At 33.3% G+C, this 19,373-nt stretch overlaps 1 protein-coding gene and 1 non-coding gene across 2 annotated transcripts in view; both read right to left on the bottom strand.

Annotated features, from left to right (window-relative positions):
* LOC117691117 (sterile alpha motif domain-containing protein 9-like) overlaps positions 1 to 19,373 on the bottom strand; it is a 102,529-nt gene that overhangs the window by 63,705 nt on the left and 19,451 nt on the right. The window contains exons 2-5 of the mRNA XM_066083807.1: positions 2,161 to 2,273; positions 1,681 to 1,718; positions 1,433 to 1,489; positions 959 to 1,333 (exon numbers count right to left, since the gene is read on the bottom strand). Of these exons, the coding sequence (XP_065939879.1) occupies positions 959 to 1,333; positions 1,433 to 1,489; positions 1,681 to 1,718; positions 2,161 to 2,233 (543 nt within the window). The 5' untranslated portion in view covers positions 2,234 to 2,273. The remainder of the gene's footprint in view (positions 1 to 958; positions 1,334 to 1,432; positions 1,490 to 1,680; positions 1,719 to 2,160; positions 2,274 to 19,373) is intronic.
* Positions 1,967 to 2,039, bottom strand: Trnat-agu (transfer RNA threonine (anticodon AGU)). The gene has a single exon. It is a non-coding gene; the product is annotated as a tRNA-Thr (tRNA).

Raw genomic sequence — 19,373 nt, 5'->3', positions numbered from 1 at the left:
CAATAAACTGTAGCAAGACACTATGGAGTTCATCAGAACACCATCCAGTCATTATGGAGACTTCTGCAACAATCTGGCAACACTCAGGAAGGACCGCGCTCTGGGCGACCTCGTGTGAGGTCGCGTTAACAGGACAACCACATTAGACTTGTGCATCTGAGAAATCGTTTCCAGACAGCAAGTTTGACTGCCCGTAGCATTCAAGAGCTTCGACCAATTAGTCCAATAACTGTGCGTAATCATCTGCGCGAGAAAAACATCAGACCAAGACGTCCAGCGGTGCGCCCAGTACTGCTTCAACGTCATCGTACATGTATCGACATCTGCGATTCAGAATATAGGACTGGGCCAATATTCTGTTCATTGATGAATCCAGATTTCATTTGGATAGCAGTGACGGCCGTTGTAGGGTGTATCGTTGCGTGTTGTGCAACGTCAACAATTTGGTGGAGGTAGCGTTATGGTGTTGGGTGGAATATCAGAAAAAATAAAATGATCGTTGTAATTTTTAAATGTTTTTTTCATATATTAAATAATGCACGGTTTCTTTTTTCTGCTAGTATATATTAATTAAATATAGATTATCACTGCAATGTTACAGAGTGCTGTTTTCGAACGTTTGTTTAAGTGAGTGTTGATTTAGTAGTTTAAGTGAAGAACTTATGTTTGATTATTTTTCGCATTGAATACTAGCTATATATAGTATACAGGGTATTATGTCATTAATACATTATGAGTACTTTAGAGCATAGAAAGAAGGAAAGTAGGAACGAAAGAAAGAAAGAAAGAAAGAAAGAAAGAAAGAAAGAAAGAAAGAAAGAAAGAAAGAAAGAAAGAAAGAAAGAAAGAAAGAAAGAAAGAAAGAAAGAAAGAAACTTGATTAGTATTTCTATACCCTAAATAAAAATGATTTTTTTTAATTTGCTTTATAAAGTCAAAGGTAAGTAATCTGTCTTACCAGTTTCAGAGAATTGTAACTATGAGTTAAGATGTGCTGTTTCACGTTTGATTTTTTCGAGTTCCTTTTCTGTATCTTTCTTTTATTTTGGCACATACCAAACATTGTTTCAGTGCAAGTTCTTTTCGTAAAGCCAGTATAGAACTTGACTTTAGCTTTTTTGGCTCTAATTCTAGATGCATGATGTGGTATGTCAGCCCAAAATGAATTTGCATTTCTCCTATATAGTTGATATGGCATTTCAGATTTTGCTCGTGTCTTATTGTTTCTATCTGATTGCATTTCTATTTCATTATTTGTTCTATTGTTACTTCCTTTTGCAATGGATTGTTCTGAATCCATAACATGTAATTCTGAACCATTGATTTTCCATTTCTGAAAAGTAGTATTGGAAAGATGTCAAAGCATCCTTTTGAATTATTTAACAAGCTGAAATGTATACGCTAAAGATTTTATCAAATACATGTATTTTACCTTAGTGAGCACAAAAGATGTTGATGTTTTGTCATATAGTTCAACACGAGCGCGTCCCTGTAAAATAGGATAATTTTTTGTAATTATTTTGAAAAACGTTTTAGTATAATTGATGTTAATTTCTCTAGACTCCATAGATTTGTATGCAGTGCATTTTACTTTGATGATATCCAAAACAAAATTCCTTGAATTTAATTAATAAGTAAAGTCAACTTGAATCAAAATCGTGTATATATACATATACTCACATGTTCTTGATCTATCTTCACACGTTTCACCTGAGTAACTTTAAACAAAATTTCAAATTGAATTGTATTGTTATTTTACAGTCTCTTTTATAAGATATATACACTATATCAATTCAATGTGGTAACGTTATATTTACCACTTAACATTAAGTGATGTTTGACTGTTGTCATAAAACTAAATCTGTCTGCAACTTATTTTTTCTCACACAATTCATTTATTTTACCTACCCAACTGTGTATGACAACAAAATAAGTTAATGCACACGTCACAGGTGGTGGAAAGTCAAATCTCAACCGGGACTCGAACCCAGGGCCTCTGGCGTACTGCGCCAGCGCTCTAACCACTGAGCTATTGAGACCCAATATATTTACTGACAGTCACACACCTGTGAACCCGATGACACCCATATATGCACAATCTTGATTTGAATTGTTCAGTTCCATGCAAGCATTGCAATGATAAAACATAAAAATGACTACCTGAACTAAAAACGTTCACAATGTCCCGTGAGGTACATGAACTCTTTGGTATGCCATTCACATAAAGAGTCATTTTTGTAAATCTGCAATGTTCCGTGTTTTTAACACATTTCCTGAAAGAGAAGGAGTGTGTAGTCCAATAATTGATTTAAAGGAGAAAGAAAATCAAAAATATATTTAATTTATGTTAAAAAAGTGGGTTAAATTATTACATGCGGCCATGCTGTTTTGAAAATAAACTACATAATGGAGCATAAATGCACGTTTGAAGTAAAGGAATCGTATTTACTTGAGGCTGACATGATGTAAAACTCTTTTATATTAAAAAAACAGAAAAATTAATTATTTTGACGTCAACCATTTATTCCGGTTTCGTTCACATGTATACAATATGTACATACTGTTCGGAATAGACGCTGGTTGATGTCTTTCTGTTAGTTAAGTAATTGACTAAACAAAATTAACAATATTTAGATTCACACGTCAATTCCAAGAATACATACTTGTTTACATAAATACTCGTATATTAATGTTTATTAAATGAATGACAGCTGTAATCAGCAATCATTGAAAGTTGAAAATGACCTCGAGTAAATACTTATTCCAAGTAAATTTCTTTGCTAACTGAATAAGTATGCTATTATTGTAATCGGGGTGTTTAAAATCATTCTCTCAAGTCGTAGTTACCATATCGAAATAACGACAGCGCATATTTTCTACGAAACTTTGCATCTGTTGACAATTTTCACACCTCTGACGCTATCATTCGCTTTTAGATTTCAACGAACATGCTTCGTTTGACGTTGGTTTGTAATTGAGTGGAAAGTCAATGGTACAAGAACAGCTCAAATCGATATTGTATAAAATTTTCAAGAGCTTGTTATTTCTAGCGAATATTACGATCTGCTGATTGCTAGCGCTCTTGGGCGCTAGCAGCTAAGTTAGTCCTTTTTACTGACATACGCATAGTTTAGGATTTATATGCTAAGTCATTTCTAAAATAATAATAGTCAGATTTCTTAACTACCTTCAAGCTCGTGAATTAACATGGGATTTGTTTTCGGAGCTTTCCGAAGAAGATTTGAATCTTGCGTACCATTTGTTTCTATTGGTCTCTTGTTTTTAACGTCAAAATTGAAATAACAGTAAATACAAAATGCATGATTTAAGCGCAGTTAATGGACTATGTCACTACTGATGTGAAGACAACTCTAGATTCGCACCCCCCTTCCATCCCAAAACCATTCCAGTACACCTCTGTGCATTGATAATAATTCGATTCAGAAAATGAACAAATGGTTTTAGAAATTTACTTTTCTGTTATGTAATGCCTAGCATTAATTCATTAATCTTTTAAAAAGATAACTTGTACTGATGCTATGTTGATAAAACAGATGGTGTGACGTCATAGATTAACGTTCAATGGCAGCCACCATAACGGCGGGGAATTCAACTTCAGCGATCGATTTTCTTGATTTTTTCACTCACTGTTCCGAATTTTTTTTTTTATGAAAATAAATACGATTTACAATTATAGTAGATAAGTATTAATTGATTTATTATACAACATATTTTTAGATTCCTTTCTCTTCAATGTCAATTTTTAACTTTATTCAGCAAGAGTGATCATTGTATACATGATGTCTTCCTAAGACTTTGCTTTTAAAATATAATACACTAACGTATATACATATGAATTAGAAGTGTGTAAACAATGGCCAAATGTTGACATTCTGATTTTTTTTTAAAATAAGGTTCGACTCAGAACACGAAATGTAGTCAAGATGGGTAGATATTATTTTTGATTGATAGATAAAGTACTTTTTTTTAAACATAACTTCACAAACTACCAATATCGGCTTTAATTTATTATACATGTAAATAATCTCTTTATTTGCGTTTTTCAACAAGTACTCCTTTTTTGCGATATTAACATTAGTTTGTAGTAATCGTCTCAATTGAAAAAAAAACACTTGAATTGTGCAAAATAACCATTGAGGGAAAAGCCAGAGCTGTTGAAATGTTGGTATCTGAATTGTTCCTAAGACAGTTTGTACTCACTTTTTAAAATGTTCTTATATATGTGACTAGTTTAAAATAAACGCAATTTAAATTTTTGTTTTGTTCTTAGGAGTAAAAAAATGTGACGTCGCACTAACAAAGTGTAACGTTATAATAAGAAAAACCTTTCAAAAATTAAAGGTTTTTTGCAAATAACTCACCAAAAAGGAATTGATAATTTTTAATGAATTGGTTTTAATTTATGTCTTTTGTTTCATTTGTTGAATAAAATTAAAGACGTCCGATTCGTTTAAAAATGAAGAACAAAGTTTCGAAATGCGTTTATTGACTACAATGTGCATGTTGTTATATATTTAATTGAAATTGCTGTTGCTTTATTTGATCAGCATTCCTGTGTTTGTAACAGGGTACCATTATAACCACGCAGACAAATGTTTAAAAGATTTTAGAATTAAAACTTCCAAACCAATTAATCAACGGACAATTCCTGGATAGATTTTCTTTTAAGCAGTGAACCCGCGAGCTACCTTTATAAGTGACATTCTAGAATGTATCATTAATGTACGGAAGCTGTAATTCTCAATGCCAAACTTTCAGCGGTCAAATACTGTGACAAAACGGCGACGATACCATCTCTAGTTTAAGAAACCCGGACTCTTATGAAATTATTATAGTAATCTATTATAGTAATAATTATAAGAAATTTTATTCACCTCGCCTGGAAACATTAAAATTCCCTATCCCGGAGGCTAAAATTTGGAACTATTAGAACTTATACCCAGGGACTGTTTTAGATAATAAGGGCTCTTAAAGTTTATTTATATCAGAATATATTTGATAATATTATCATGTTGTGAGAAAAGCCATGTCCTATTATTTTCTTCTTTTAAGTTCAGTTTACTGTATGCAATCATGAAACCATCATGGAGTGAATATTAAATAAAGACTTTTTGTGTGCTGATTTACACAATTGTGTTTATATTGTAATTACAGTCACGTTGAATACTTTTAATGTGTGAAATGTTGTGATTATGAATAAATATACAAATAAAGAGGTCTACAGACCTTGACACTCTATTGCAGATATAAAGTTGAAATTTTCAGGGTTGGTATACAAAAGACTGAAGTTGTGCATGAAGGTCTTTAATTATTTTTATCTTGAAAAACGTCGACGCTCGCCTGGACCCGAAAATTGAGATTAAAAAAACGTTGTGAATTTTCGTGCTTTTCTTTCTTTATCTCTTTTCTGGAAAATATTTTGTTAAAACATGTAATGTAAAAAACGTTCAAATTTACAAGACCGTTCATTTGATACCAAGAAAAAGGTGCTGGCCCGTTATATTACGGATCTAGAGTGCTCTAAAATCTTTTTCCTATAGCTCTTTACCGAGGGATTTTTTGTAATAAATTATAGAAGCAAATATGTTTATCTTACAGTTATGTAGCCTTACAATATAATGATTTGCTAATGTGTTACGTAATTAGGGTTTTTTAGGGGTCAACATTCCAAAACTTTGATCACCTATATCTCAAAAAGGAAAAATATTTTAAAATTAAGTACAGAAGAAAAGATGTTAAAAATGATGTACTTAATAATATGCAACCGTCAACATTTGGTTCAGCGGCCCCAATAAGGAGATAAGGGACTGGCCCCTAAAACGTTTTTAACAGATATCTCAAGAACGGTGACGAATTTCTAAACACTTGTTGAACAAAGCTCTTACACCTAACAAAATAGTATCTGGCTCTTAGAATGTAGAACCTCATTTCCTGTTTTAAATCATGTTTAGTTGTTAAATAGCAAATTCAAGATCGAACATAAATCCCAAGTTCTAAAATCAGACGGAAGACTTCCTCGTTGCTCGCAACGAAATCGTGTCTAGTTAGGGTCTTCCGTTTCCAACGGAAGACCCTCTTGTTTTTCTTCGGATTCCTTTTTCATTAGGGTCTTCCGTTTCCGACGGAAGACCATCTTCTTATTCTATTGTTTCTTTTTAGGGTCTTCCGTTTCCAACGGAAGACCCTCTTGTTATTCAAAGGTTTCTTTTTCTTTATTAGGGTCTTCCGTCTTCAGCGGAAGACCCTTCTATTATTCTTCGGTTTCTTTTTCAATTCTATTGTTAGGGTCTTCCGTCTTCAGCGGAAGACCCTTCTATTATTCTATTGTTTCTTTTTCACTTTTCTTATTATTAGGGTCTTCCGTCTTCAGCGGAAGACCCTTCTATTATTGTAATGTTTCTTTTTCACTTTTCTTCTTCTTATTATTATTTTTTTGTCTTACAAATTTTGTGCAGGCGATTTCTCGGAGATGACTCGTTCGATTTCCTTCAAATTTTCAGGGCTGATGCCTTTTAAAAATTTACTTCCGATCGGAAGTTATCGTCGTTTTACGATTTTTAAAAGTCAATTTTGTCGGCGATGTTTCTCAAAAACGAGTAAAGATAGAGAACTGAAATTTTCAGAGATGATAGATCTAGCTATTATTTGGTGAACCTCGGTCAAGAGAAAGGTGGCCGTCACTTCCGGTCATCACCGGAAGCAGATTTAAATAATGAAAATTTTAAACTTTTTGTTTTGATATATTTTTTCCAATTAGATGATAGTAACCCTTTTACTGATTCAGAATATGTAATTTGTTTTAAAATCGATCAAGGCATTCTCGAGAAATTAAGCGTCAAAGTTCTGAAGCGAGAGTCCGAGTAGCTCAGTCGATAGAGTCGTGGACATGGCCAAGGCGACCCGGGTTCAAGCCTGGAGTGCGGCAATTTTTTTCTCACTATTTTTCGCTTAGATGTACAGTTTTATCTTTGAATTGATAAGTTTGATCTGATCTATTCAAAAATCGGGCGGAAGACCTACTCGTTGCTCGCAACGAGATCGAAGTTCTTATTAGGGTTTTCCATTAACAACGGAAAAGCCTTCTGTTATTCTACGGTTTCTTTTTCTTTATTAGGGTCTTCCGTCTTCAACGAAAGACCCTACTATTATTCTATTGTTTTTTTTTCAGTTTTCCTATTATTATTAGGGTCTTCCGTTTTAAACGGAAGACCCTCTTGTTATTCTTCGGTTTCTTTCTATTATTATTATTATTAGGGTCTTCCGTTTTCAACGGAAGACCCTCTTGTTATTCTTCGGTTTCTTTTTATTATTAAGGTCTTCCGTTTCCAACGGAAGACCTTATTGTTTTCGTTCGGTTTCTTTTTCCCTATTCTTTTTTTTTCTTACATATTTTGTGCAGACGATTTCTCACAAAATACTCGGTCGATTAACATGAAACTTTCAGATCTGATAGATATTGCTCCGAACCTTATTGGAAATTTTTTTTAATGATGACGTCACTTCCGGTTTTGAGATATTAACAATTCAACGATTTTTATAGGGTCGGCTTGTCCACGAAGGTTCTCATAAACTAAAAAAGATATTGAGTTCAAAATTTCAGGAATGATAGTCCAAAGAATGTAGATTTGCAATAGGGCATTTATAATTATTCAGCGCAAAATACGCCGAAGCTCGGTTGGGCTCCAAAAATGAGATAAAAAAGCGTTGTGATTTTGCATGGTTTTCTTAATTTATCTTTTTTTCCGAAAAATATTTTGTTAAGACATGTAGAACAAAAAAGATTTATGTTTAAAAGATCTTTTATTTAACATCAAGAAAAAGGGGCTGGCCCCTCAAATTAGGGACCTAGAGTTCTTGAAAGTATTAGCTCTATAACTCAAAAGCGGTTAAGATTTCAATATGGCTGTCGCTGCAAAATATGTTCATTATGATCTTATTAATGTCGTAACAATAATATTTTGTTCGTGTATTGCGTAATGTGAGTGCAAAAAGCTAAACTTGTTACCATGTTTTTGTGTTTTATTTGGCAAATAAACGGGGTATTTGTGCGTATAACTGACATAAAGGATACCACTTTACATACGGAAAGTGTATAAACATTGTAGTTATTTTCTAGTGAAACACATTATGGATAAAAGAACTGCTTCTATGTAATGCATTTGAGTCACATTTAAAATTCAGCTGAATTCCGAGCTGTGTATGTGAACAATTACGTATCCGATCCCTTGCCCGCGGCCGAGGAAATAGGTCGCGGCTGGACTAGCAAGCTGTCTGCCGTTAACTAATGCACAAGATTTGCGTCTTTCTATAATGCACACATGGGTTTTATTTATGTAGCTGCAAACTCAAAAATTCCGATTTTAATGATTTTAAAAGTAAATCCTTTACCTACTACCATAGACAAGTGTACTAGCTTGCGTTTGGAAAGTGTTTAAACAGTTTAATTCTTTTCTAGGAAAACACATTATGGGTAAAAGAATTGCTTCTATGCAATGAGTCGCATTTAAAATCTAGCTAGCTGTATTCCGAGCTTCATGTATGTAAACAATTATACGTATCCGATCCTTGCCAGCGGCCGAGGAAATGGGTCGCGGCTGGACTAGCGAGTGGTTTACCGTTATCCAATGCTCAAGATATGCACCTTGCTGTAATGCACACACGGGTTTATTTATGTTGCTGCAAACACAAAGAATTCAGATTTTAACGAAATAAAAGAGTAAATGAAAAAGGATTGTACCATTACCTACAAAGTATTGCTGTTTTGCTCTGGTAATTCAAAAACAAAATAGAAAGTATGACTGTCATTGAAAAAAGGGCGTTCTTTGTGATCTTGTCTATGTCATGAAATAGTTTTTTTGTTGGAAAATAAAATTCAGTTATCAAACTGCAAACATTTCAAACCCACCACGTTGAGTGTACAATTTCATAACACGGCCGAGGAGATGCCGCGCTAGTGGACAGCCGATTCGCTGTAGGACTCATGCTTCTCGTGTTTATACGTTATCACACATTCCAATGTTCATTGATTCGCTGTTATTTTCATTTCCAATTATATTGGTTAACGATGCATCAAACCATTGGTTTAAATCATAGCTCGTATAATAAAGGAAAAAGCTGCCATCAATGAATATAATACGTTTTACAGTCGTACGATTTGAAATGTAAATAAATTCATTTGTGTCCGTTTGTGACATTTTGCTGCTGAGAATTAAATGCATTACACTACCAATTTCAACAAAATATAGGCGATATTCACATAAATATCTGTAATCAATGATAATTTGATACTTCATTTGGCTAACAAAATATTATAATATTTTATGTGTTATGAGAGAGAGAGAGAGAGAGAGAGAGAGAGAGAGAGAGAGAGAGAAAGAGAGAGAGTTAAGCAGGATGTAGTAAGTAAAAGTTGAAATATACCGGTATTTAAAAAGAGTTCGAGATAAGGCACCTTAAGAAGTAAAATGTTACATGCTTGCGGTAGGTACGGGCACAATAAAACTAACTATTTTTCAACAAGCTGAAGTTTTATTTATTCGGGCCGTAAAATAATAAGGGTCACAATATTGGTATAACCTCTTCTCAATGGTAGTCAGATTCATTAAAAAGCAAACTCATTGCTGAATTTATTCATTTATTATTTTTTTTTTTGATTTTGAAAGAATATGTGAGTTAAAATTTTTTTATTTACGTGTACATTCATTGTAAAAGTTTTGATTGTATTCGGACAGTTGAAGATCGAGTAGCAAACACATGGTTAAAAATACTACTTAGTAATTAATTGTCTAATACAAATCGAATTGGCTTTAAAATTTGCATATTCAAGCACACTTAAATAGTTGATACATAAATTATATATAATTATATTAATTAAAACGTCTGTATGCTGTATTATGTATTTGCTGTCTAATTAGGACTGTTTTTCTCCCAAAAGAAGCGCTCTGCAATCGCGTAAAAAACGTTCTGTAAAATAGTACTTCACTCCTATTTCCATATCATGTTTTGTTGTCAAAAATTAAAGTCGATGACGTCATTTCACCTTCTAAAAATCTGACGGAAGACCTCCTCGTTGCTCGCAACGAGATCGTGTCTAGTTATTATACTTTTTCTTTTTTTTTCTGACTCCTTCTCGGCTTTATAACTCAAAAAGTTTCCAACCGATTTTAATGAAATTTTCAGAGGTAATGTGTAACTATTATCTCTCAAAGATGTTAAAGTTTTCTGTACAACGTCACTTCCGTTTTGACGTAACGTCATTTTTAAAATTTTCATAAAGTCATTTTGTCCGCGGCGTTTCTCAAAAACGCTTTAAGATAGAGGCTTGAAATTTTCAATGATTATGATTTAATCGATTTACCTCTGTAATAAGGCTGGAAATGAAAATCTGTCACTTCCGGTCGAAACCGGAAGGGAATCAAATTTTTCGAAAAAATAAATTTTCTGATCCAATCAAAAACGAATATGTGTTTTATAGAGCTTATTTAGCTGAATCTAACACTGAAAGCCGTTTTAAAATCGGACGATGCATTACAGAGATATACGAGTTCAAAAAATGATTTTTCCGGAAATTGTGATTCCGCGTTTTTGGTTAAGAAAGTAGTATCAAGTTCTTGTTTAAATTAACTTGTACCTAAAAATTTTTTGTTAAGTCGAACTGTAACACATCCGGATTTTTTTTGTTAAGTCGTTCTTGAAATCGGAATTTGTTAAGTCGTACGTAAAATCATTCGGATTTTGTTAAGTCGTACCAGGAATAATTCGATTTTTTCATTTTTTATTTAAGGTACTCTTGTTATTGGTTTAAGAGCTCTGCTTCTTACAGGAACTTCCAGCTTTACTTTCGACATTAACGGAAGACCCACTCGTTGCTTTGCAACGAGCTTTGCTCTAGTTCTTTTTATTTTTTTCTGACTCCTTTTCGGCTTTATAACTCAAAAAGTTTACAACCGATTTTAATGAAATTTTCAGAGGTTGTGTGCAACTATAATACCTCAAAGTTTGTGAAGTTTCTTTGAAAACGTCACTTCCGTTTTTACGTTACGTCATTTTTATAATTTTCAAAAAGTCATTTTGTCCGCGGCGTTTCTAAAAAACGCTTCGAGATAGAGGCTTGAAATTTTCAATGGTTATGATTTAATCGATTTACCTCTGTAATAAGGCTGGAAATGAAAATCTGTCACTTCCGGTCGAAACCGGAAGTGAAACAAATTTTTCGAAAAAATGAATTATCTGATCAAATCAAAAATGAATATGTGTTTTGTAGAGCTTAATAACCTGAATCTAACACTGAAAGCCGTTTTAAAATCGGACGATGCATTACAGAGATATCGGGGTTTAAAAATTGATTTTTCCGGAAATTTTGTTTCCGTGCCCTTGGTTTAAAAAATAGCGTAATGTTCAAAGTAAAGTTAACTCGTACCAAAAATAATTGTTAAGTGGTACTTGAACACATTCGGATTTTTTTTGTTAAGTCGTTCTTGAAATCAGGAAGGTTTTTGTTAAGTCGTACTTAAAATCATTCGGATTTTGTTAAGTCGTACCAGGAATAATTCGATTTTTTCATCTTTTTATTTAAGTTACTCTTGTTATTGGTTCAAGAGCTTTGCTTCTTACAGGAACTTCCAGCTTTACTTCCGACATTAACGGAAGACCCACTCGTTGCTTTGCAACGAGCTTTGCTCTAGTTTTTATTCTTTTTTTTTTCTTACAAATTTTGTGCAGGCGATTTCTCGGATTTAGCTTATGCGATTTTCTTCAAATTTTCAGTGATGATGCCTCGTCATCTGAATTTTATACCGCCGGGACAGTTTTTGAAAATTGACTTCCGGTCGGAAGTTACCGTCGTTTTACGATTTTTAAAAGTCAATTTTGTCTGTCAGGTTTCTGAAAAAACGAGTGAAGATAGAGGGCTGAAATTTTTAGAGATGATAGATCTATCGTTTTTCTGGTGTACCCCGGTCACGAGAATGTCCGCCGTTACTTCCGGTCGTCACCGGAAGTAAATTTAAAAAATGAAAATTTTCAACTTTTTTGTTTTATATAATTTTTTAAAACAGGTGATAGTGACCCTTTCACTGATTCAGAATATGTAATTTGTTTTAAAATCGATCAAGGCATTCTCGAGAAATTAAGCGTCAAACTTCTGAGGCGAGAGCCCGAGTAGCTCAGTCGATAGATTCAAGGACATGGCCCAGGCGACCCGGGTTCAAGCCCCGAGTGCCGCAATTTTTATTTTTCGCTTAGATCTACAATTTTATCTTTGAATTGATAAGTTTAATCTATTCAAAAATCGGACGGAAGACCCACTCGTTGCTCGCAACGAGATCGTGTCTAGTTAGGGTCTTCTGTTTCCAACGGAAGACCCTCTTGTTATTCTTCGGTTTCTTTCTATTATTAGGGTCTTCCGTTTCCAACGGAAGACCCTCTTGTTATTCTTCGGTTTCTTTTTATTAGGGTCTTCCGTCTTCAGCGGAAGACCCTTCTATTATTCTATTGTTTCCTTTTCACTTTTCTTATTCCTATTATTATTAGGATCTTCCGTCTTCAGCGTTTCAGCTTTGCTCTAGTTATTATTAGGGTTTTCCGTTTTCAACGGAAAACCCTTCTGTTATTCTACGGTTTCTTTTTCTTTATTATTAGGGTCTTCCGTTTCCGACGGAAGACCCTCTTGTTATTCTATTGTTTCTTTTCCTTATTATTATTTTATTTTTTATTTTTTTTCTGACTTTTTTCGAACTCTATTTCTCGTGAACTACTTGACCGATTTGCATGAAATTTACAGGACGTATTGAGCATCAAACAAACTTGATATTGTAAAATTTCTGGCCGATGACGTCACTTCCGGTTTGAGATTTTGAGGATTTAGTGATTTTTTAAGGACCATTTTGTCCACGTAACTTCTCAAAAACTAATTGCGATAGAAATATGAAACTTTCAGGGATAGTAGATGAATGTTTGTAGATGATCCTATTTATTTTATATTTTGAAAAATGCGCAAGGCGGCGAAGCTCGCCCGAGCTCGAAAATTGGCACCAATTTTTTTCACGAAATTTTCGCACATTTTCGGCCCTAGCTTTTAATGTGTAAATATTTTGTTAAGACATGTAATGCAAAAGTTGTTCAGATTAACTAGATCTTTTGTTTGATTTCAGAAAAAGGGGCTGGCCCCTCAAATTAGGGGCCAAAAGGGCTCTAAAGTATTTTTGCAATAACTCTTTACTGAAAAATAATTTGTTATCAATTATAGAACCAAAAATGTTCATTGTACATCTGTTTATCTGTACGGTACCATGTCTAAGTCATATGTTACGTAATTAGGGGCTTTAAGGGGCAAAAAGTCCGAAATTTTGATCTTAAATATCTAGAAAAGGAGAAATATTTTGATAAGCATTATAGAACAAAAAATGCTTAAAATAATGTTCTTAACAATATGCTCCCTAAAAAATTTTTGTTGGTGGTCCCAGTAAGGATTTTAAGGGTCGGCCCCTAAAATACATTTGTTCAGATATCTTTAGAACGGTCAACAATTTCTGAACACTTGTTGAACAAAATGCGTTTATATTTACAAGACCTTTTATTTGATATCAAGAAAAAGGGGCTGGCCCCTCAAATAAGGGGCCAAGAGGGCTATAAATTCTTTTTATAATAACTCTTTACTGAAAAATAATTTGTTATCAATTATAGAACCAAAATTGTTCATTGTACATCTGTTTATCTATACGGTACCATACATATGTCATATGATACGTAATTAGGGATTTCAAGGGGCCACATGTCCAAAACTTTGATCATTAATATCTAGAAAAGGAAAAATATTTTGATAACCATTATAGAACAAAAAATGCTTAAAATAATGTTCTTAACGATATGGTATCTAAAACATTTATGTTGGTGGCCCTGGTAAGGAGTTTAAGGGTCGGCCCCTAAAACACAATTGTTCGTATATATCTAGAACGGTCAACAATTCGTGAATACATGTAGAACAAAATATGTTTATATTTAAAAGACCTTTCATTTGATATCACGAAAAAAGGAGTGACCCCTCAAATAAGGGGCCAAAGGGGCTACGAAGACTTTTCATAATAACTTATTTTTTGCGATAATTTGTTATTAATCATAATAACAGAAAATAAGAGCTTATTATTCATAATTCAAAACTGAAATCCGTTCTATAATCGGACGATGCAATACAGAGATAAAGGGGTTTAAAAATTGATTTTTCCGGACATTTTGATTCCACATTCTTGGTTAAGAAAATAGTTTTATGTTCAGAGTTAAATTAACTGGTACCTAAAATTATTCAATAATTGTTGAATGGTACTTTTACACATTCGGATTTGTATTTGCTAAGTCGTTCTTGAAATCGATAAGCTTTATTAATTCGTACTTGGAATCATTCGGATTTTGTTAATTCGTACCAAGAATAATTCAATTTTTTTCGTCTTAGTTTCTTATGTTGGTTTAAGAACCCTGCTTTTACAGGAACTTCTAGCTTTACTTTCGACATTACCGGAAGACCCACTCGTTGCTTTGCAACGAGCTTTGCTCTAGTTATACTTTTTTTTCTTTTTCTGACTTTTTTGGAGCGTTATTTCTCAGAAACTATTCAACCGATTTACACCAAATTTTTAGGAGTTATAAAGCATCAATGTCGCTACTGATTGTTTAAATTTCAAATGATTACGTCACTTCCGGTTTCTGATATGGACGAATTTGTAAATTTTTAAGGGTCATTTTGTCCACGCAACTCCTCTGAAACTAATCATGAAAAAAGCTTGAAATTTGCAGGGATTGTAGATGAATGTCTGTAGATTTCCCTCCATGCTTCCAATTGCGAAAAATGCGCAAGGCCTAGAAGCTCGCCTGAACCTGAAAATTAGCACCAAATTTTTTCACAAAATGTCCGCACATTTTCCGTAATATCTTTTAACGTATAAATATTTTGTTAAAACATGTAATGCAAAAGCTGTTTCAATTTGCACGGGCTTTTATTTGATATCAAGAAAAAGGGGCTGGCCCCTCAAATTAGGGGCCAAGAGGGCTCTAAAGTCTTTTTGCAATAACTTTTTAGTGAACAATAATTTGTTATCAATTATAGAAGCAAAAATGTTCATTGTACAGCTGTTTATCTATACAGTACCATACTTAAGTCATATATTACGTAATTATGGGTTTCAAGGGGCCAGAAGTTCAAAACTTTGATCATTAATATATGAAAAAGGAGAAATATTTTGTAAAGCAATGTAGAACAAAAGTTGTTCAAAATAATGTTTTGTACAATATGCTACCTTAAATGTTTTTGTTTATGGCCCCATTTAGGAGTTAAAGGGCCGGCCCCAAAAACACATTTGTACATATATCTTAAGAACTGTAAACATTTTGTGAATACTTGTTAAACAAAATATGTTTATATTTACGAGACCTTTCATTTGATGTCAAGAAAAAGGGGCTGGCCCCTCAAATTAGGGGTCTAGAGGGCTCTAATGTCTTCTTACAATAACTCTTTACTGAACAATATTTTGTTATTAATTATAGAAGCAAAAATGTTCATTGTACAGCTGTCCATCTATACATTACCATACCTCAGTCATATATTACGTAATTAGGGGTTTCAAGGGGCCAGAACTCAAAACTATGATCATTAATAACTGAAAAAGGAGAAATATTTTTAAAAGCAATGTAGAACAAAAGTTCTTCAAAATAATATTATTAACAATATGATACCAAAAATTTTGTTGTTAGTGGCCCCGGTAAGGGGTTAAAGGGTCGGCCCCTAAAACGCATTTGTACAGATATCTCGAGAACGGTTTACAATTCATGAACACTTGTAGAACAAAATATGTTTATATTAGCGAGACCTTTTATTTTATATCCAGAAAAAAGGGCTGACCCCTCAAATTAGGGGCCAGAAGGGCTACTAAGTCTTTTCATAATAACTCTTTTCTGACCAATAATTTGATATTAATAAAAAAAGCAGCAAAGAAGCTTTTATTAAGCTTAATTTAAAACCGAAACCCGTTTTAAAATCGGACGATGCATTACAGAGATATCGGGGTTTAAAAATTGATTTTTCCGGAAATTTTGATTCCGCGTCCTTTGTTTAAAAAATAGCGTAATGTTTATAGTAAAATTAACTCGTACCAAAAAAAAATTGTTAAGTCGTACTTGAACACATTCGGATTTTTTTTGTTAAGTCGTTCATGTAATCGGAAAGGTGTTTGTTAAGTCGTACTTAAAATCATTCGTATTTTGTTAAGTCGTACCAGGAATAATTCGATTTTTTTCATATTTAATATTTTAGTTACATTTGCTATTGGTTTAAGAGCTCTGCTTCTTCCAGGAATTTCCAGCTTTACTTCCGACATTAACGGAAGACCCACTCGTTGCTTTGCAACGAGCTTTGCTCTAGTTCTTTTTCTTTTCTTCTGACTCCTTTTTTGCGTCATAACTCAAAAGGTTTTTAACCGATTTTGATGAAATTTTCAGAGAGTTCTGCAAGTTGACGTCCCCCGAGAATGTTAAAGTTTTAGAGACAACTTCACCTCCGTTTTGACGTGACGTCATTTTAAAAAAATTTAAAAAGTCATTTTGTCCCGGACTTTTTTCAAAAACGCAATAAGATAGAGGCTTGAAATTTTCAATGGTTATGATTTGGTCGATTTACCTCTGTAATAAGGCTAGAAATGAATATCTGTCATTTCCGGTCGAAACCGGAAGTGAAACAAATTTTTCGAAAAAATGAATTTTCTGATCGAATCAAAAATGAATATGTGTTTTGTAGAGCTTATTAAGATGAATCTAACACTGAAAGCCGTTTTAAAATCGGACAATGCATTACAGAGATATTGGGGTTTAAAAATTGGTTTTTCCGGAAATTTTGATTCCGCGTCCTTGGTTTAAAAAATAGCATAATGTTTATCGTAAAATTAACTCGTACCAAAAAAAATTGTTAAGTCGTACTTCAACACATTCGGATTTTTTTTTGTTAAGTCGTTCTTAAAATCAAAATGGTGTTTGTTAATTCGTACTTAAAATCATTCGGATTTTGTTAAGTCGTACCAGGAATAATTCGATTTTTTTATCTTTTTATTTTAGTTACTCTTGTTGTTGCTTTAAGAGCTCTGCTTCTTATAGGAACTTCCAGCTTTACTTCCGACATAAACGGAAGACCCACTCGTTGCTTTGCAACGAGCTTTGCTCTAGTTATTATTATTAGGGTCTTCCGTTTCCAACGGAAGAGCCTCTTGTTATTCTACGGTTTCTTTTTCTTTATTAGGGTCTTCCGTTGCAAACGGAAGACCCTATTGTTTTTCTTCGGATTCTTTTTCATTATTATTATTCTTCCTCTGACTTTTTTTGTGGCTTATATCTCAAAAACTATCCAACCGATTTCCACGAAATTTTCACAATTTGTTTGGTATCGTAAATACTCGAGGTTATTAAAATTTGAATTTATGACGTCACTTCCGGTTTCAGCAACTGACGATTTTGTAAATTTTTAAGGGTCATTTTGTCCACGCATCTCCTCCGAAACTAATCAAGATAGAAGCTTGAAATTTTCAGGGATTGTAGATAAATGTATGTAGATGTACCCCATTGCCTTCACTTATGAAAATTGTGCAAGGCTGTGAAGCTCGCCTGAACCTGAAAATAAGCACCAAATTTTTCTACTACATTTTTGAATATTTTCTGAAATATCTTTTGATGTATACATATTTTGTTAAATAATGTAATGCAAAGGATGTTTAATTTTGCAAGACCTTTAATTTGATATCAAGAAAAAGGGGCTGGCCCCTCAAATTAGGGTCCAAGAGGGCTCTATAGTCTTCTTACAATAACCTTTTACTGAACAATATTTTGTTATCAATCATAGAAGCAAAAATGTTCATTGTACAACTGTTTATCTATACAGTACCATATCTAAGTCATATATTACGCAATTAGGGGTTTCAGGGGGCCAGAAGTTAAAAACTTTGATCATTTATATCGGAAAAAGGACAAAAATTTTGAAAAGCAATTTAGAACAAAAGTTGCTTAAAATAATGTTCTGTACAATATACAACCTTAATTTTATTTGTTGATGGCCCCATAAAGGAGTTTAAGGGTCGGCCCCTTAAACACATTTGTACAGATATTTTGAGAACGGTTAACACTTTGTGAACACTTGGTGAACAAAATATGTTTATATTTGCAAGACCTTTAATTTGATATCAAGAAAACGGGGCTAGCCCCTCAAATTAGGGACCAAGAGGGCTCTAAAATCTTCTTACAATAACTCTTTACTGAACAAAAATTTGTTATTAATTATAGAAGCAAAAATGTTTACTGTACAGCTGTTTATCTTTACAGTGCCATGGCTAAGTCATAAATTACGTAATTAGGGGTTTTAAGGGCCAAGAAGTTCAAAACTTTCATCATTAATATCTGAAAAAGAAGAAATATTTTGAAAAGCAATGTAGAACACAAAATGTTAAGAATAATGTTCTTAAAAATATGGCCACTAAAAATTTTTGTTGGTGTTGGTGGCCCCGATAAGAGTTAAAGGGTCGGCCCCTAAAACAGAGCTGTTCAGATATCTCGAAAACGTTTTACAATTCATGAATACATGTGAACAAAATATGTTTACATTTGCGAGACCTTTTATTTGATATAAAGAAAAAAGGGCTGGACCCAGTAAATAGGGGCTAAAAGGGCTAGTAAATCTTTTTATGATAACTTTTTTCTAAGCGATAATTTGATATTCTTTATTTAGCAAAATCAAAAACTTTAAATCTTAATCTAATGCTGAAATTCGTTTTAAAATCGGACCATGCACTACAGAGAAATTGGGGTTTAAAATTTAATTTTTCCGGAAATTTTCACTCCGCGTTCTTGGTTTTAAAAAAGCGTGAAGTTAAATGTAAAATTAATTCGTACCAAAAATAATCGTGTCAAGTCGTACATGAACACATTCGGGTTTATTTTGTTAAGACATTCTTGAAATCGGAAAGGTTTTTGCTAAGTTGTACTAAAAATCATTCGGATTTTGTTAAGTCGTACCAAGAATTATTCGATTTTTTTCTTATTGTTTTAGTTACTCTTGTTCTTGGCTTAAGAACTCTGCTTCTTACAGGTACTTCTAGCTTTTCTCTCGACATTAACGGAAGACCCACTCGTTGCTTTGCAACGAGCTTTGCTCTAGTTATTCTTTTTTTTCTTTTTCTGACTTTTTTGGAGCGCTATTTCTCAAAAACTATACAACCGATATGTACAAAATTTTCAGGACTGATAAAGCATGATCGGTGCTACATATTATTAAATTTTCAAATGATGACGTCACTTCTGGTTTCAGATATTGACGATTTTGTAAATTT

The sequence above is a fragment of the Magallana gigas genome, chromosome 5, assembly GCF_963853765.1.
Source record: "Magallana gigas chromosome 5, xbMagGiga1.1, whole genome shotgun sequence".
Taxonomy (NCBI): domain Eukaryota; kingdom Metazoa; phylum Mollusca; class Bivalvia; order Ostreida; family Ostreidae; genus Magallana; species Magallana gigas.
Note: the sequence above shows the minus strand (reverse complement) of the source record. Positions and strands in the feature narration are given on the sequence as shown.